Source organism: Cyanistes caeruleus, chromosome 8 (genome assembly GCF_971803275.1).
Source record: "Cyanistes caeruleus chromosome 8, bCyaCae1.hap1.1, whole genome shotgun sequence".
NCBI classification, from domain to species: Eukaryota; Metazoa; Chordata; class Aves; order Passeriformes; family Paridae; genus Cyanistes; species Cyanistes caeruleus.
The window spans coordinates 38,198,107-38,214,307 of record NC_141708.1 but is presented as its reverse complement, the minus strand read 5'-3'; the positions used below and the strand labels follow the sequence as shown (position 1 = coordinate 38,214,307).

The following is a 16,201-nucleotide window of genomic DNA, read 5'->3' as shown; positions in this document are numbered from 1 at the left end:
CACTTGTCCATAGAGTGCAGTCCTCCAAGAATAGACTGCTCTAGTTTGGAAGCAAGGACCCTCTATCTCTGGAAGCAGGGGCCCTCTCTGTCCCTTTGGGTCTCCCACTAGATCACAGCTTTCTCTGGCATCCATCCATTCCAGTGTGAGCACTTCTTCTACAAGCTGTGAGTGGATCTCTGCATCCCTCAGGGACTTCATGGGCTGCAGAGGGACAGCTGTTTTACCATAGTCCTCACCAGGCCTACAGAGGAATCTCTCCTCTGGTGCCTGGAGCACCTCCTCCCCATTTTTCCCCTGACCTTGGTGCTGCCATGTTTTTGTCCCTCCCATGTCCTCACTTCCTCCTCTTCTCTGACTAGAAGAAAAACTGCTGCCTATACTGTTGCCAACAAGTTCCAGTAATTCAGATTTCTGCAGGATCTCACAGTGCTAAGAGGTTGATCTTGTCTAGGTTCCACGCTGGAGAGTCACTCACCATGATTTTGCTGTTGGCCATGTGGCCCTGCCGCCACCGTGCAGGCAGTGACAGCTGCTGCAGCACTGGTGCTATTTAACGCCTCTCTTTAGGCGGGGTGCTGGGAAGGAGAAGCTGCCCATGCTCTTCTGCCTGCAGCATGGCTGGCTAGAGGTGGCCAGGCAGGCAAGGCTCACTGCAGCCTGTACCAAGATGGTGGTGGCCACAGCATGTTGCTGTGTGCTTCACTGGGATGGCCCTGGTGGTGCCTGGCCACCCCTGGGAAAAAAAACTGCATGCGCTCTTTTGATTTTCTTATTAAATATGTCATCACAGAGGCATTACCAACCTCACCAACTGGGCCAGCAGCATTTCCATCTTCAGAGCCATCAGAGATTGGCTCTGTGGACATGGTGTAGCAGCTTCTCACAGAAACCACTTCTGTGGCCCTCCCCTGCTACCAGAAAACCAGTCCATGCCAAATCAACACACTGTGCAGTGGGGACTCCATGAGCACTAATCTATGGGCTTTCTCCACAGCTGTGGATTTATGGGGTTTCAGCAGCAGTGCTGGCTGGCTGAGCCCAGGCAGCTGGAAGTGCTGTATAAATATGTTTACAACAAAAGCAGTGTTTCATGGCCAGAGCCCCATATGCTTTGAGTCCAGAAGGTGTATTGCCAATTCCCTGACAGCGAGCCTGCTAAAATTACCATACTGTTTCTATTTGGGTCTTGTTCTGGTGCTGTTGGGGCCTGTAAAGCTTACCTCATGCAATTGTGCAGCAGTTAGACTTGGATTTTCCTTTCAGTGTAATGCAACTAAAGACCTGTAAACATGAGTTGCTGTTGTATCAGTTGCTCACTCACAAGAAATGGAAGAAGATTTTGTAATAGCAGGAAGGGTAGGCATGAAACTAAACATTGGTTTTGCAAAGGAAGCTTTACAGTTGGCTTCTCCTTAGCCACCCTGGACATGGAAGTCTCATGCTAAATTTGGCCTTTGTTTCAATTCCTGAAACTTCAAGGCTGACAAAACCCACACTGAGCCTTGACTGGATTAGGTGGACAATCTCCCCCTTGCCTGTGGGCAGAGAGAGGATGCCCAACACCACTGCCAGGAAGCTGAGTTTGTGTTCACCATCACTATTTCAGCCCAGGCAGAACATTTCATGCAGATCTGCTCTGACTCATGTTCCGTCTAGCATTATTGGATACCTGTTCCTCCAATTGTTCTCTGTATCCAGGCTTGTTCTGCTGTGGTTTTACTCCATTGGTGAGTGGCTTCTTTGTTTTGCACTGTCATAATAATTTTCCTAGAGCCATGATGAATTTAGATTGGGTACCTAGGCCTGCTGCTTCAAACTCTCTGATGCTTGTTTTCTATAGCTACATAGGGTGTGTACTGCGTTTCTTGGCAGGATGGTTTCCAAGCTGCCTAATGCCTAACTTGCCTAATGCAGAGAGCAACTGAATAAACACTAAATAACATAAAAATAAACAAGCAAATTTGTGAAGAGAAAGAAGAAGAGGAAAAGGGAGAAAAAAAATGTGGTGGATGGGAGGAGAGCCTAAGCTAGAGAACATGAGTAACAGTACTACATGGTAGCAAAAAGGGATAAATCAAAAAACATGATGGTATGTTGCATTTCATTATATACCCTTACAGAGCCAAGCATAAAAAGTATAAAGTGGTGGTTCTATTAGCCAAACCTGTGCTTCTCAGAGTTAAAGTTCATATGTTTGAGCAGACATCTCTTACTGGGGATTTTCTTCCTCAACTGTTTGTGAAATACCATAATACTGGACAGAAAGCAACACACACTGGTGCAGTGGGTCCCATTAGCAGTCTCCGGTTCCTCCACACCCTGCTTTGTAAGCTGTTTCATTAGATGTGCAGTAGTAATAAACAGAAGGAGTATTTACTGGTATGCTCCCAGAAGTCAGTAAAATCACAATAAGTGTACAGGACTAGCAAAGTAGGATGCAGTCTACCTTTCCCAAGTGCAGTTTGGAGTGGTAAGAAGGGATTTACCTGGCTTCTCAAGCAGCTTCTGTTTCCTTCAATATATAGAAGCTGCAGAGGTTTCACATAAGCACAGATAGATCATGTCTCTTGTTATGTTTTTCCCAGCTGAAGACTCAACCATCCCTCTTTCCTATTTGGCATTGCACTGCCCTTCATCCACTCTGTATCCTATTTTGTCCCACAGACTGTGATTTTCTTTTGCTGTTTTACTATGTATGGCAGACTTAAACCCCAAAAAAGTGCCTTCTCTTCTCCAGGAGCAGCCTGTGCAAAAAGACTTCCTGAGCATCCCAGAGATTACATCTTTAATGTATAAAGCATTCAAAAAATCAGTGTACTCCAAGGGTCTGCCCAATAACTGCAATGTTTGTTCTGTTCACTCAAGTTAACTGGCAACAGGCAGCAAAATGAATGATAAGGTCACACTGAGTAACTTTTCTCAAATACTTTCCTACAGCTGGAAAATATCACCATACATGGGTAAGACATATTCAAGATGCACTGTCTGTTCACTGCCAGGGCTCTTGCTCAAGATTTGGGTACCAAAACAATGGGCAGCACAGACTTCCACTGCAGTAATTATTAAATTTGATGCGCCTTTCAAACTGTGTTCTTTCAATCTCATTCTTAGCTCTAACAGCTGTGCAAGTTAAATTACTTTTTAAGGGTTGTGACTGTTGTTTTGCAAATAAATTTTGGTGGTAGCATATAATTTAATAGAACAGACTTTTAATGGGTTTAATCAATAAATAAGTGTTTAATTTTACTATGGGTGGAGGCAATCTAAGTCACCTCTAGGGAAAGACAAACAGGCATTTTAAATAAACCGCTAGGTATGTTAATCACCTTAAATCAAATTCTGGGCTTATCCTAAAGCATTAGGATGTGACTGGTAAAATCCAAATACTATCATGCATTTTTAAACCCTGAGCAACCCACCCTGCATAGTGGTGCAACACTTTACTTGAAAAAAATCCCTGTTTAGAAGGACAAAAGGAGGATCTGTGTCTGCATGTAAGCCATGAGATCAGGAGATAATACCCAAGATTCTGATCTGAAGTTTCTGTTTTAGATAGAAGCTCAGCTACTTTCGGTCAGCTCCTTTCCTAAGGGTGTCAAAGCACACATATTTGTCATTGCTTCTTTTCTAGGACTGGAGGCAGCTAAAGCTTATTTCAGCTATTTAGGCTCTCCACAAATTGTGGTTTAATCTTTCACACTGATAGTTAATGGTATGTTCTTATTCTCTTTGAGTGACCAGACATGGAAGTCAGACTCAGTGTATGTCATGCTGAGTGTTATAAATGAGTAGCCAATTTGATTAATAAAAAAGAATTTATTCTGTAATCAAAATAGAATCGTAAAAAGCCACAAGCAAAAGTCAGATTGGCGCTGAACCAGGCAAACAGCATTGGGTGAGCCAGGGAGGGGCTTGCTAGCTCCACTTCACCATGCTTCACAAACTACGACTGTCCCAGGGTGCTTTTTATATGTTTTCAGGCTTTTCGGGGGTCCCTTGTGTCAGGAAAATTAATCCACGAACACCAGAGGTTTATGTCCAAAAAGGAGACGGAGGAGTCCTTTCTTTTTCTTTATTTGAATAAAGGGAGAGGCCATGGGCCATTCCCCTGGGGTCTCTCAAATTTTTGGAGGTCGAAGCCTCCTTTTTATCCTAATTCCCGGCCGCTTGTCCCTTCTCCCTTTCCCCATAGGCTGAGGTACTTGAGAGGTACAGGCTTCCCGGAACGCCTGGGATACCTCCCCACCCACCATGCATAATCCCTTCTTAATTCTTAACTCTTGTGGAATTCATGGTGCTTCTTCAGTGCCTCTTTCATCTTTCTATGGAATCCATCTCAATGTTTCTGTTATCTCTCAGTGATAGTTGCATTTTATCAGCAGACCCACAGCTTGTTTGTAAAGACAAACCTGTCATCCCTCTCACTTGGAATACACTTCTTGCAGACAAATATTCATGCTGTTTTGGGTGTATATGTTGTAATCTTGTTGGGTGTGGCAGTGACCTCAGGGGAGACAAAGATTTAACATTGTCCCCTGCTAAACCCCTTGTGAAGGGTGGCCCAGGAGTTCAGATTGGGTTTGAGTCCCTGGGGGTTTCTCCCTTGCTGTGTTTCTACTGGTCCCTGACCCTGAACTCCACCCTCAAAGGTGGAGACCCTCAAGAGTTCTGTCCCTCAAAAACCCCTGCTGTGCCTCTGTTCGGGGCTCTCTGTTCTGGATCTGAGTTGTTCCCATGCTGAATAAATGGTTCCATGAACCGGGAGCCCATCTCGTTGGTGTTCCATGCTGGTCCCCAGAACCCTGCGGCTTCTCTGGACATGATCCTGAGGTTGTGGACTGCAACAGATGGGTTCCTTGGAAATACACTTCTTGCAGGTTAATATTCATGACTGCATATCATTATAATCTTACTGGATGGAGGTTTCTTGGAAATATGCCCCTTTCAGACGAATACTCATGTTGGCCTTGCTGCATATCACTATAATCTCATTAGAGGATGTTTCCTGGAAATATGCTAGGATTCTTATCAAATGAGATTATAACTTCAGCACGAATTTATTCATGCTATGTATCACACTGAGGATACACAGAGCAACAAAATGACACCTTTTGTCATTCCCTCAACACTCTTTGTACTGCTTCCCAGAAATTTTGTTGGGAAATTTTTTTGGCTGCAGATGCAAACTGGGCTGATGATTTCAGGCACCTGTTAACAGCAACTTCAGCGATTTTAGGCTTCTTTTCTGGGCCATGACAGCCAGATCCATCATCAGCATCAAAGAGCTTTGGTTTGGATTATTTTTCTTTTCGTGTATTATCCTATGTTTACCTATACTGAAACTCCTATGCCAACAATATGCCTTTTGTTCAATTTTGTGAGATCCTGCAGGATGCTGTCATTGGCATGGCATTTAACTGCCCTAAGGAGGTCAGGAATATCCATAGACCTGGAGAGTTTGTGCACTCTCCCTTCTGCAGGTTGTGAATGAAGATGTTGACTAAAACCAGTCTCAGCAAACACCCACTTCTGCCTCTTCCATCAAAGCCCTTTCATTTGCTTCCCAGCCCTTAACCTACTCTCAGTCCAAAAATGAACTTTTCCTTCAAACACTTGGCTTTGTTTCTTTATTGATCATCAGGAAGAAAATAAAATTCAAGGATCCAAGAAGAACTTTTGAAATGAGCTTCTCACTTTTATAGTACTTGTATCTTTATTTTGGTTAGAAGACAGGTGTCTGCTAGGGAGGGCAGGAGCCTCTTTCGTAATGAAAATGTAGACCCTTTCTCTCTGAACTACAATAATTTTGAAATCAAGGGGCTCTCAGGCAGAAATCTGGGGATAGAAATAATAGTTTTTTACTGGTATGTATAACAAGGCAAACAAACTACAGCATTAACAAAAAAACAGAACTAGGGATTTCGTGACAGCTTTTTTGGCTGAGACAGGAAAGGATGGAGGAGAGGTTTTGTTTCACAGACTTTTTTGGGCAGTCAGTCCCAGTGCTCCTGCAGGACTTGGAGGAATACGAACAGCAGGAACAGCAGGAATGAGCAGAGATCTTGGGCTGGTGGCTGAGGTTTATTAGCAGCTCCGCAGCGGTGGCTGGCACTGCCGCATGTCCTGGCAGGACAGGAGGTTCGAGGCCCGCAAACGAAGAAGAAAGAAGAAACAGCAGCAGTGCCTTCTGGGTGATGGCAAATTCCCTTCTCCAAGCCCCAACAGCTCTGAGAGAGTGTCTAGCTCTTTAGCCCAAGAAACCAGCCAACCCCTAGCTGCCCCTGCCCTCCCCCTGCCCTCCTTCCTGCCTTCCCCCCTGGTCCCAGCCAAACTCCTTGTGTTTCTCAAGCGCCCAACAAGCACCAGCAATCAGGTGTCCCCACAACTAATGGCCAAAAATTCCATTGGTGGGAAGGAACAAAAGGAAGGACACCTCACCCTCCGCACTAATACAGAACAGACCTCCCCAAATTTACATCTGCAGTTCTGATTGTAGAAAAGGTGATACAGAAGATACACAACTGTTATGAGTTAACCTTGCAGTAATTTTTTAAATGTACCACATTATGACAGAGAGTGAAGGTTGACTTTTGACAGTATGCCTTTGTTTTCATTCTAGAAAACCCAAATGGACCAGTTGCCAGTGTAAAAAATGAGGTTCACTCTCCTGGTAAAATTTAAAAGATTTAATGAAGACAGTAAGAGACACAAATAATAAAAGAAAGAATAACAGCTGGGTGCTTGGCACTCTCCCAAGAGCATGTTTGGTGTTTCGATAACACCCTTTATATACCATTTCTATTGCATCACCTTGATGCATATTCATAGACTTTATGCATATTCAAATTTTTCCATTAACTAGGTTACATCTTCCAGGAACTATTTTGCATGGCTACTCCTTGGATCCACCTTTTTAGAGCATGCACATTTCTTGGCTTGCAGTTTTAATCCTCTTCTTATAATTTTTAATTTGTGCTTTGGCTCCTTCTTTCCACAGGCGGTGAGTGTTGATAGCAGCCAGGCTCCCATCATCTCTTCACTGGAGGTTATCCTAACCAGCAGGCAGTTCTAACATACTATATCGACTATTACCACTTATGCCTAAATTTCTGCTAATAGCAGGAGAAAAAAAACTACATTCACACAGCAAAGCCATTCCAACATTATACATATTCATCTTAATACTTACAAAAAGCTAATATTTTAATATGTATTTATAACACCAGGGAGGAGTGTCAAAGGGTTTGCATCCATTTGCCAGGTAAAATATTAATCATTGTAGGGCATGTTGCCTAAGTGGCATGGCCACAGCTGGGAAAGAAAGCAGGACGTCACCCTTGAATTTTACAGCTGCAGCAGATAAGGGTAAGTTTAGATTTTCCTTCACTTAACAAGAACAAAACAGAACAGAACTTAGGTGAATTTAACTAAGAATTAAGCATCCTGAGTGATTTTAAGAGGTCACAATACAGCAACACTTCTGCTTTGAAATGGCAAGAAAAAAAGAGCTGCGATGCAGCTACAATTTCCATGCTGCTGCAATGCTGCCTGTCTTGCATTGTGTGAGTGGGACAGGCCTCCCTGTCTGCAGGAGCTCCACTGCAGATGCTTCCGCCTGTCCAGCAAATAACTGATTTGGATGATGGACATTTGTTCTCATGCCCACATGTACGGTCTTGGCCAGCTTGGTTGCAGTCTGTTGGGCTGGCAGGAGCTACACACATATGGCAGCCTGATACAGGAAGTGGCTCGGTGGGCAGCAGGATCCATGTCTCTCACACAGACCTTGTGCAGAAAGCATTGCTCTGGCAAAAGAGCCGTCTTTTTGGTGAGGTATGGAAAAGGGGGCTGTGAACCATGTGAAGGTACAGTGAAAAATCCAGCAGAGTTTGCTGTCAGCATACTTCTAGAATACAGATAATTTGGTGAAGACCCAGCACCACTACTGTTTACCTAATATCCTCTTGCACTTCCATTTAATATGAGCTTATTTCTCGTACTAAACTACCATGTGCCTTGTGGTTAATTATTAACTGCTTTTGTGTTTGGAAAAGGCCTTTATTTCAGCAGAAAGTGATTATTTTGTAATCTCAGCTCAGTTTGGGGCAACTGTGCAATCTGCTCATGGCACATCCTCTCGCAGAACAAACACAGTCCTGGTTTTTCTAGGCATTGTTAGTCTGTACATTGTCATCAGATCGAATGAGGTAGGATTGATTTTCAGCAAGAGTGAGAAAGAGTAATCCAGAACTAAGTATAATTTTACTAAATGCACTTTGTCAGGGGAATTGGAGGAGATTCTCAAACAAATGCCCCTCCTTTTGGAGCTGTTCACAGCCTCTTCTGCTTTCTCTTGGAGTACAGTCACACAGCCTGGAGATGAGAAGTTTCCTCAGGAATCTTGCTGGTAGGTTCAGTTTTCAGTGCAATCTCTTACAGTATCAACACTGTGGAGAAAGAAATTACTTGCCATTTTTGCTATTCTCTCTGTTTCACTTGCTTCATTTTAGGAGAAGTTCCCAGAAAGATTAGCGAACTCCATGTGCTGAAGTGTGAGGGTGGAATAAGTGAGTGGAGGATAGTCTCACTCACGTCACTTGATTTCTATACGCAGAAATCTGACTAAAGGAAATGTCAGGGAAAAGGAAGGAGGCAGTGTTTGCTTATTCTAATTACTCATGCTTTCCTATTTCTTTTAATGTCCTTCAGGCACACTTTTGTTAGCTGCAATAATATCTAGAACTATCTGTTGAGGACTAGCTGCTTGAATAATCTTTAAATTCCATGTTTTTTTGCCTTTTAATTCCATTCTTTTTTCCACTGAGATTTTGAGTTCAGGCATATTGCATTGTTAGATGGGCACTTAGATAAGTTTGAAATGCCATCTGTTTTTCTGTGTTTAGACCCAGATAGCTGAAGTGCTTCACATCTTTGCAGAGGGAAATATCTTTCTGCAAGGCTCAGGTTGGCATCCAAACCTTGTGGCAGTTACTGCTGTCAAGACTGGGAGCCTCCTCTCTGCCAGACACACACACTTGTGCTTTTTTTTTTTTTTTCTGCTGTACGTCTCACTAATTCTTGTGCAAGAGTTGGCCAATCTGTGTTATTTCTCTCCTGTGCCAGCACCCCCCTGGGAAAATTCATCATTGAGTATCTGAAGACAGGAGCTTACTTTTGCACCCATCTGGCTTCTAATCTTTAGGGCTGGACAGTAATGACTGATGAGAAGATGGTATCAGGAGGGAGAAATGTTTTCTGCCCAGCCTTGTTACTCAGTAAGGATCTTCCTGAGTTGCAATCCCTGTCTGCAGAACCTTATCCAATTAAGAGTGTAAAATAAACTGTTCCATGAACAATGAGCTAAGAAACTCAGTTTCAACAGATTTATGTTTTGCTCCTTTCTCTCACTCTTCAAGTCCTAATTCTCCCTGTGACCGTCCTGCTTTTCTGATACTCTAATTTCCCCAGTAAATCCCTTAAATTGCCATCACTTCTCCCAACCACCTGCCACATCTCCGGGCTACAGGATGGGGAAGAGGTGGTAAATAGCCAAGCTCACCATATAGAGGCTTCTCTGATGTCAGTGCCAATTCTTGAATATGCATCAGGCCATTTTATAAAACCTGGGAAAACAACCTATATCTGCTAAAATATTTTAAAAATAATTTTAAATTTTAAATAATTTTCCTGTCTCTGGCCTTTTTTTCCTGTTTCTGTGTCCTACTAATACTAAACAGAACTTGAGACTGGCAGATATCACAGCAAAAGTGCAGATTTAATACTCTAATATATATAAGGGAAAGAAACAGCAAAAAGAAAAGGCAGTATTTACAGGCTGCTAAACAGAGCTGATATGAGCCCTAGTGAAGTGTTAATGAAATTTACTAGCCAAGCTTTGGGGTCCTGAGAGTGACCATGCATACCTTCCTCTGTCCATGGGGAGGTTAAGATTTGAATTTAGGGATTAATCTGTTATCCAGTTTAATCTGGTCTTGGGCCAGGTGCACTCATCTCCAATGCAAGACCAGCACGTAGAGTGTGTGAAGAAGTTCTGGTTGAGGCTGCTTTAAGGTCTTTGTCAACTGTAAATTTTTATACTGTTCGCATAGCTCGGTCGGATTGCACTTGCGATCTCCGATCCGCTGGAGAGAAACTGAACAAACCCCGGCGTGACGACAAATTTATTTAAAAACGAAGAGGACTCGGGGGTATTTCAGGTTGCCGACAATCAGTGGAGAACCACCCCTGCCCGCTACCGCACGGGTCTGCCGGCACTGGCGGGGGAGCAAGGGCTGACGGCCCGGCCGGGGCTGCGCGCGGGGTCAGGGTCCCCAGACGCTCTGCGGCTCGGGGCCGGTGCGGCGGTTGCGCAGGGCCCTGTTACCTTCTCCAGCGTCCGCTGAACCGGCGACGCCCGTCTAGGCCTCCTCCCGGGGCCGCGCCCCACGCGGCGCCACCAAGGCCACCCTCACCGTCACCAGAGCGGCGGTCCCGCTGAGAGTCGGGCCGGGCCGGGCGGCGGAGGCGGAGCCACGCCTGGGGCGGGGCGGTGGCAGTCGCTGCCCCAGTGCGGGGTGGGCGGGCGGCCCGGTGCGGGGTGATGGAGTTGCGGGGCCTCGCTGTCCGCGCCCTGATTCGCAGGGCCCGCTGAGGTCTGGCCGCAGCCGCCGCCAGAGCGCGGCTACCCCCGCCCGCCGCCGCCAGCCCCCCCACACCGCCGGGACATGGCCACAGAGCCCCCACGGCCGGCGGGGCGCTCCGAGGGCGGGCGCGGGTGCTGCGCAGGCGGCGGGCGCGGCGAGACGGAGGAGGCCGAGGCCGCGGCCCAGCCAGTGCTCAGCGCCTCCCCGGACTCCGCGGCGGCGGGGGACGGCCGGCGGCGGGCGCTGAACGGATGCGTGCCGCTGTCGCACCAGGTGGCCGGGCACATGTACGGCAAGGATAAAGGCGGTGAGCGGCGATGGGCGCGCGGGGAGGGGGCGGCGGGCCTGGCCGGGTCACCTGTGAGGGGGTTCTTTCACTCTACCCCGTTCTTCCCTCCTTTTACCTGAATTCTCCCAGACCGGCTGTGACGGATTTGGCTTCTATTTCCCTCACGCCCCGGCGGCGAAGGGGCAGCTCCGTGGCTGGCGGTCGGTGAAGGCGGCAGTGACGCCGGGGTGCGAGCGGAGGACTCGCCGCCGCCTTTTCCGTGCTCTCGCCGCTGGGCTTTGCCCGCACCTGTCCGCTAGAGGTGCCGCAGCAGCGCGGGTGGTCGGTGCTGGGGCTTCGGGGAGTGCTGAGGGATCGGAGCCTCCCTGGGAAGGCCGGAGGTGGGTGGGGGGGGGAGGGTAGTGGCCCGGCCGAGCTCCCCGCTACGCACAGGCTGTGGATGGAGCGGTGTAACCGCTGCCAAATTTAATTATCCTGGTGCTTTTCCTAAATGGCATTAGTCTGTCAAGACGTGATAGTTATCAGGCACCCTTGAACCGAATGACTTTACGCCGTTTAGCTTCATTTTTATCAGGCACTTTTTTAAAAGCGGGAATTCAGGTAACAGAATGCTGGTTCCCTAAGAACATATGTCAAAAAGGTGGTTTATCTAACGAGACCACCTGAACCTGTGGCCACCAGAAACTTCAGCAAATTGTTATTATTAAGCTATTGGTTAAGCTTGTATATTTGATGACAAACCTGAACCAATGGCTAGGAAGTGATCTAATAATACAAATACTTGAGGATACAGCATTTTAAAATATCCCTTCACCAGCTCTAAATTTCTATTTTAGTTCCATGTTGAGGAGTAAGGTGTTGGCCCTTCTGATGAGGGGCCTTTTAGCTTAGGCAGTGGTCAGTGCCAAAGCAAGTGGCCAAGTTAATGTTCCCAAATGGCATTTCTCGCCGTTCCAGGATTTCGAATTTGGGGCACTTCTAGCCTCTCAGCTAAACGGAAGGTATGCATCCATTCAACTTGCAGCCTATAATGAGTACCTACTAGTGTATTGCCTTTAAACCCAGGTGGTAGGAACTGCCCCTGCTGAGTAGGCCAAGGGCTGAATTACAGAACCCTGACAGCCATCAGTGAGTGAAATTACAGCACTAATGGCACTGTGAGTTTGTCTTATCTACAGTCTACATCCATGGTGTGTCTTGCTGCAGATAATCTCAAAAAAAAAGTCATTCTTCTCTTTGCGCCTGCCAAGGGCTGAACTTCAGATCTTTTTCAGTCACCAGTCATCACTGTCTGAAATTACAGCAGTAAGGGTGCTATGAGTTTGTCTTACCTACAGCCTTTTTCCATGGCATGGCTTGCTGCTGATAATCTCCACACAAAAGTCATTCCTGTTCCTTGCCCCAGCTGCAGACGGTGCAATAAAATGTAGATGGGGGTGCATTGGATCCTTGAAGATGTATGTGTTCTGTGCTCACACATCATAGGATGAGGTGGGATCAGGCAAAAAAAGGCCTACTTCAGGGAGAGCTTCACCTTTGGTACATCAGTTTTACTGCAGTTAGATCAAACAACACAGGTGATCATCTATATTTTGGGTGCCACTCCATTGGGTTAGGTAAAGCTAGCTCTACTTGGGCAAGACCAAGACTTTTCTGAAGAGGTACCACCATGGTTGATGATCTCATCTTGAAAACCGTTTAATGTTGAAGTGAAGACCAAAGCTGCTCTGGTACTCGCAGCTCTCATTTTTTTAACTCGATTTTCCCTTCTATTCCCACATACAAACAGACAGAGGACTTGAAGGTATCCAAAATATTTTTAACTCTTATTTTTTTAGTAAAAGTACACTGTAAAATTTCTCCTGAATAACCTTCCTTTTTCCCGTTGTTTCCTGTGACTCTTACTGCCCTTGCAAAGAAAGGCTTCTCACAGACTCTGCATGCATGTGTAGACATTAGGCTTCTGTGCATTGTGACTGCCCTTTTGTTGAATGCTATGTGCAGTAGTACTTCCCGCAGATAAATTGTGCGTAGTAAGTAAAGTAATGACTTCGGCTTGTGGCTTAATTCTGTAGGTGGGTAGAAAGAGACACAAACTGGTGGATATGTCACCTTATAGAGCCTTCTGCACCTGGCAGGAGTTTGGTGGTTTGGTGTCTGTACCTGCAAAATGCTGGGCTCCAAGCCATTAGTAGGATTCTGTAGCTAAAGGGTCCATTCTCCTTCAGAGTGACTTGCTTGCTCATTTTGGAATGGTAGCAAGCTTTGTGACCAACAGCCAGAGAGAAATGTTTGTGTGAAATATTTCAGGATTTTATTTTCAGCATAGTTCTGTTGATTCATAAGAAATGTTAATTTGCTTTTTCATGTATTAAAACAGTCCTATTCCCTATCTGTGCTGAAAAATCCTGGGAAGCCTACAACAGGCACATGACCAACATCCATATGTTAGTATGATCTGCAGGTGATGATATCTCTGCTTCTTGTTATAGATCAGAGGGAAGGTTATGGAGTTTTCATCTTTGTGGTGAATGTTGAAACATGGCTCTGGTTTTCAGGCCTGCCCCAGTCACAGTGACAGAGCAGTGCAGTAAGTGCTCTAGTCCGTAAAGAATGCAGAGAATGAGGGAACTTTAGATGTCAGTTTATATAAAACTCTTCAGTTTATATGTATCAACCCAATAGTGTATGGATTCTGCTTCCAGGAATCTTTTCCTGGTCTTTTCTACCTTCTAGATTGTCTGCTTATCAAAGCCAAAATACAGATTTTTGAGGAGCATGTGTTATAAAACCTATTTTAATGTTTAACCTATTTTATTTTAATATGGTTGTTAACAATTTGCATTTCATTGAAGTATTTGGTGCACTTTGCAGAGTGGTTGCAATGCAAAGGGGTACAGGGAGGGGAACACAAGCTGCTGTGTCTTGAAGATGTGGTAGTCTGCACATCTATGGCAATATTTTTCTAGTTTTGGAAAGTATATAAAATCCAACTTTACTCAAGAAACATGACTTGAGAGCTGTTTTACTCAAATTTAAAAGCAAATCTTTGGCATAGCAAACTATTGAAACAACAATTCTAAGTCTGGTGGTTGTTTTAAAATAAATATCTTGGTCTCTAAAGATTTTGTTTAGTTTCCAGGACTGCACAACAGAGCCCATTCATAGGTAATGGTTTTGAAGAGGGATGCAAAGCTCCTGGCTCATTTTTCTGTTTTCTCATATGGTAGTTGAAAATAGAATCTATTTTGGATGCAGTTGACATTTTTGCTACCCTTCTAAGCAAAATGAATTCCTGTCTGAAAAGCCAGAAATTAATTCTAGGAGAAAATTTATTTTCCAGAAGTGGGATTTTGGTTTACGCTTGCACCTCATGATGCAACACAGTACACATTTCAGAGGAATGCAGTTACTTTTCTCTGTTCTTGCCTACATCCATCTCTTGAGTATCCTCAGCTACTCAGTTGCATTTCTTTTGCAGGTATTCAGAAATACTGGTGACTCGAGAATCATAAGGCTGTTTCATGAGGGTATTTTGGAGGGTTTTTTTGTGCAGGCTTGATGAAGGTGTTGCTGGGGTGAAATTCTGTACTGTAATTATGGGTGATACAAACAGTAGCATCTGATAGCTTGGAGTGCTGTAGGGATGCTACTTCTTGTTGTAAAGACATTCTATCTGTGCCAATAGTATAGATATACATCTACAGGACATTTATTTCTGTTCTAGTAGTGACAATGCATTAAATGTGGTACTCCTTTAACATCTTGGCATTGTTGCAAAACAATTTATGAATTATTTAAAAAGGGAATGTCAATGTAATCTTCTTAATGATGGGGTTTTTGAGCAAGTTTTAATGTCAAATCCCAGTGCTGTGTTGGCCTCGGACAGAACTACACCCAGGAAATCATTCGATGGGTAGAAATAAGAGGAATGCAAGGAAACCTCTGCTAAGAGTTACATGTAGGAGTGGATAATTTTTTTCTCTACTGTGTACAGTGGAAGCAGTACAGCTTTTCAACAGGCTGTCCTTGATGGTGAAGTCACTATTTTTGGGGAATAAAAAAAAAAAGCAAAAAAGAAAGCCATACCTATTACAACTAAGCCCTAAAGGAAATGCTTCTCTTCTAGGCATACTGCAGCATCCAGATGGAACTGTCCTGAAGCAGTTGCAGCCGCCACCTCGTGGTCCCAGGGAGCAAGAATTCTACAACAAGGTGAGGGTCCCACAGTGTGGAGAAGGCTGGCTTGCTCCAGGTGAAATGAGGGGTGTGCTTCCTGTAGAAGTACATCCTTATCATTTGCAGTTGGGAAAGTGCAACGTAAATACCCTGCCATGGTATCTGTGTGTTCTCTAGAACTTTCTGCTCCTTGCACATCAGTCCTCATGCCAGACCTACTTATCCATAGGATTTAAGCTTGCTTATTTGTTCATAGGACAGAAAACTTTCACAGCATCTAAGATTTTATTGAAAAGCCTTATCTCCTGTCTATGTTTAAAGGGTTGTGTGTTTGACCCCAACTTTCTCATATATACAAGTCTCTCAGAATTGCTTGCATCTAAATTGAGCATGTTTAACTCTTCTTCCTAGCCTGCTTTGCTGCTAGAAATACTGCTCTGTTCACTGTATTAAAACTCAGTTCCTTGAAAAAGTCAATAAAAATCAAAACTCTCAAGTTGTTTTAACTTCAGTGGTTGTATTTTTCCTATTGCTCATCTTCAGTTTGTTTTATTAGTAACTTTAACAAGTGTAGACCAGGAAAACTGTTGCTTTCCTGTGAACAGTTCTGGAGCCTGCTGTGTCCTACCTGCCTGTGATAGTCTGTCATGTGGTTTTCTTGTGTCAGATTGATATGCCATGCCTTTCCATGGCTTATTAGGTACAAAGAACTATCAAAATTTTGATGCTTGGTGTAAGAGGAGTCTTGAGATCTTCTACTTGTTATGGCTTGGATTTTGGTGGGTTGGTTTCTTTTTCCCTAAAAGGGTATTTATTTGTTACCAAAAGACCTTGCAGATTTTTTTAAAATGTCTCATATAAACAAAGCAAGGTGCTTTAAGTAAAGAGTGTGTTTGCATAGTAGCATTATTTGATAATTCTTATGATGGGACAGAACAGCAGCTCTTGAGTTACTAGGAGCCAGCTAAATGTAAATATTTTTCTATGTTTCTCTGTGGCTCTTACTGAGATGAGGTTAAGAAATATGCCGTCCAGCCTGACTGGTAACTTGAGTAGAAGGAGAAAGCTTGAAAAGACTCCTTTGGGC

The 16,201-nt window shown here is 44.5% G+C and overlaps 1 protein-coding gene and 1 long non-coding RNA gene across 4 annotated transcripts in view; one reads left to right on the top strand and one right to left on the bottom strand.

The window, feature by feature from the left end:
- Positions 1-6,674: 6,674 nt before the first annotated feature.
- LOC147652029 (uncharacterized) lies at positions 6,675-10,508 on the bottom strand. Its single transcript, XR_015290176.1, has 2 exons — positions 9,927-10,508; positions 6,675-8,450 (listed from the first exon to the last, which is right to left on the bottom strand). It is a non-coding gene; the product is annotated as an uncharacterized LOC147652029 (long non-coding RNA).
- Positions 10,337-16,201, top strand: part of IPMK (inositol polyphosphate multikinase) — a 57,166-nt gene continuing 51,301 nt past the window's right edge. The window contains exons 1-3 of one of the 3 annotated variants that reach the window (XM_086900929.1): positions 10,337-10,450; positions 10,789-10,953; positions 15,065-15,150. In XM_086900929.1, coding sequence (XP_086757055.1) covers positions 10,932-10,953; positions 15,065-15,150 — 108 coding nt within the window. In that variant the 5' untranslated portion in view covers positions 10,337-10,450; positions 10,789-10,931. Of the gene's footprint in view, positions 10,954-15,064; positions 15,151-16,201 lie in introns of all 3 variants that reach the window. The other 2 variants (XM_086900927.1, XM_086900928.1) reach the window with 2 other exon arrangements.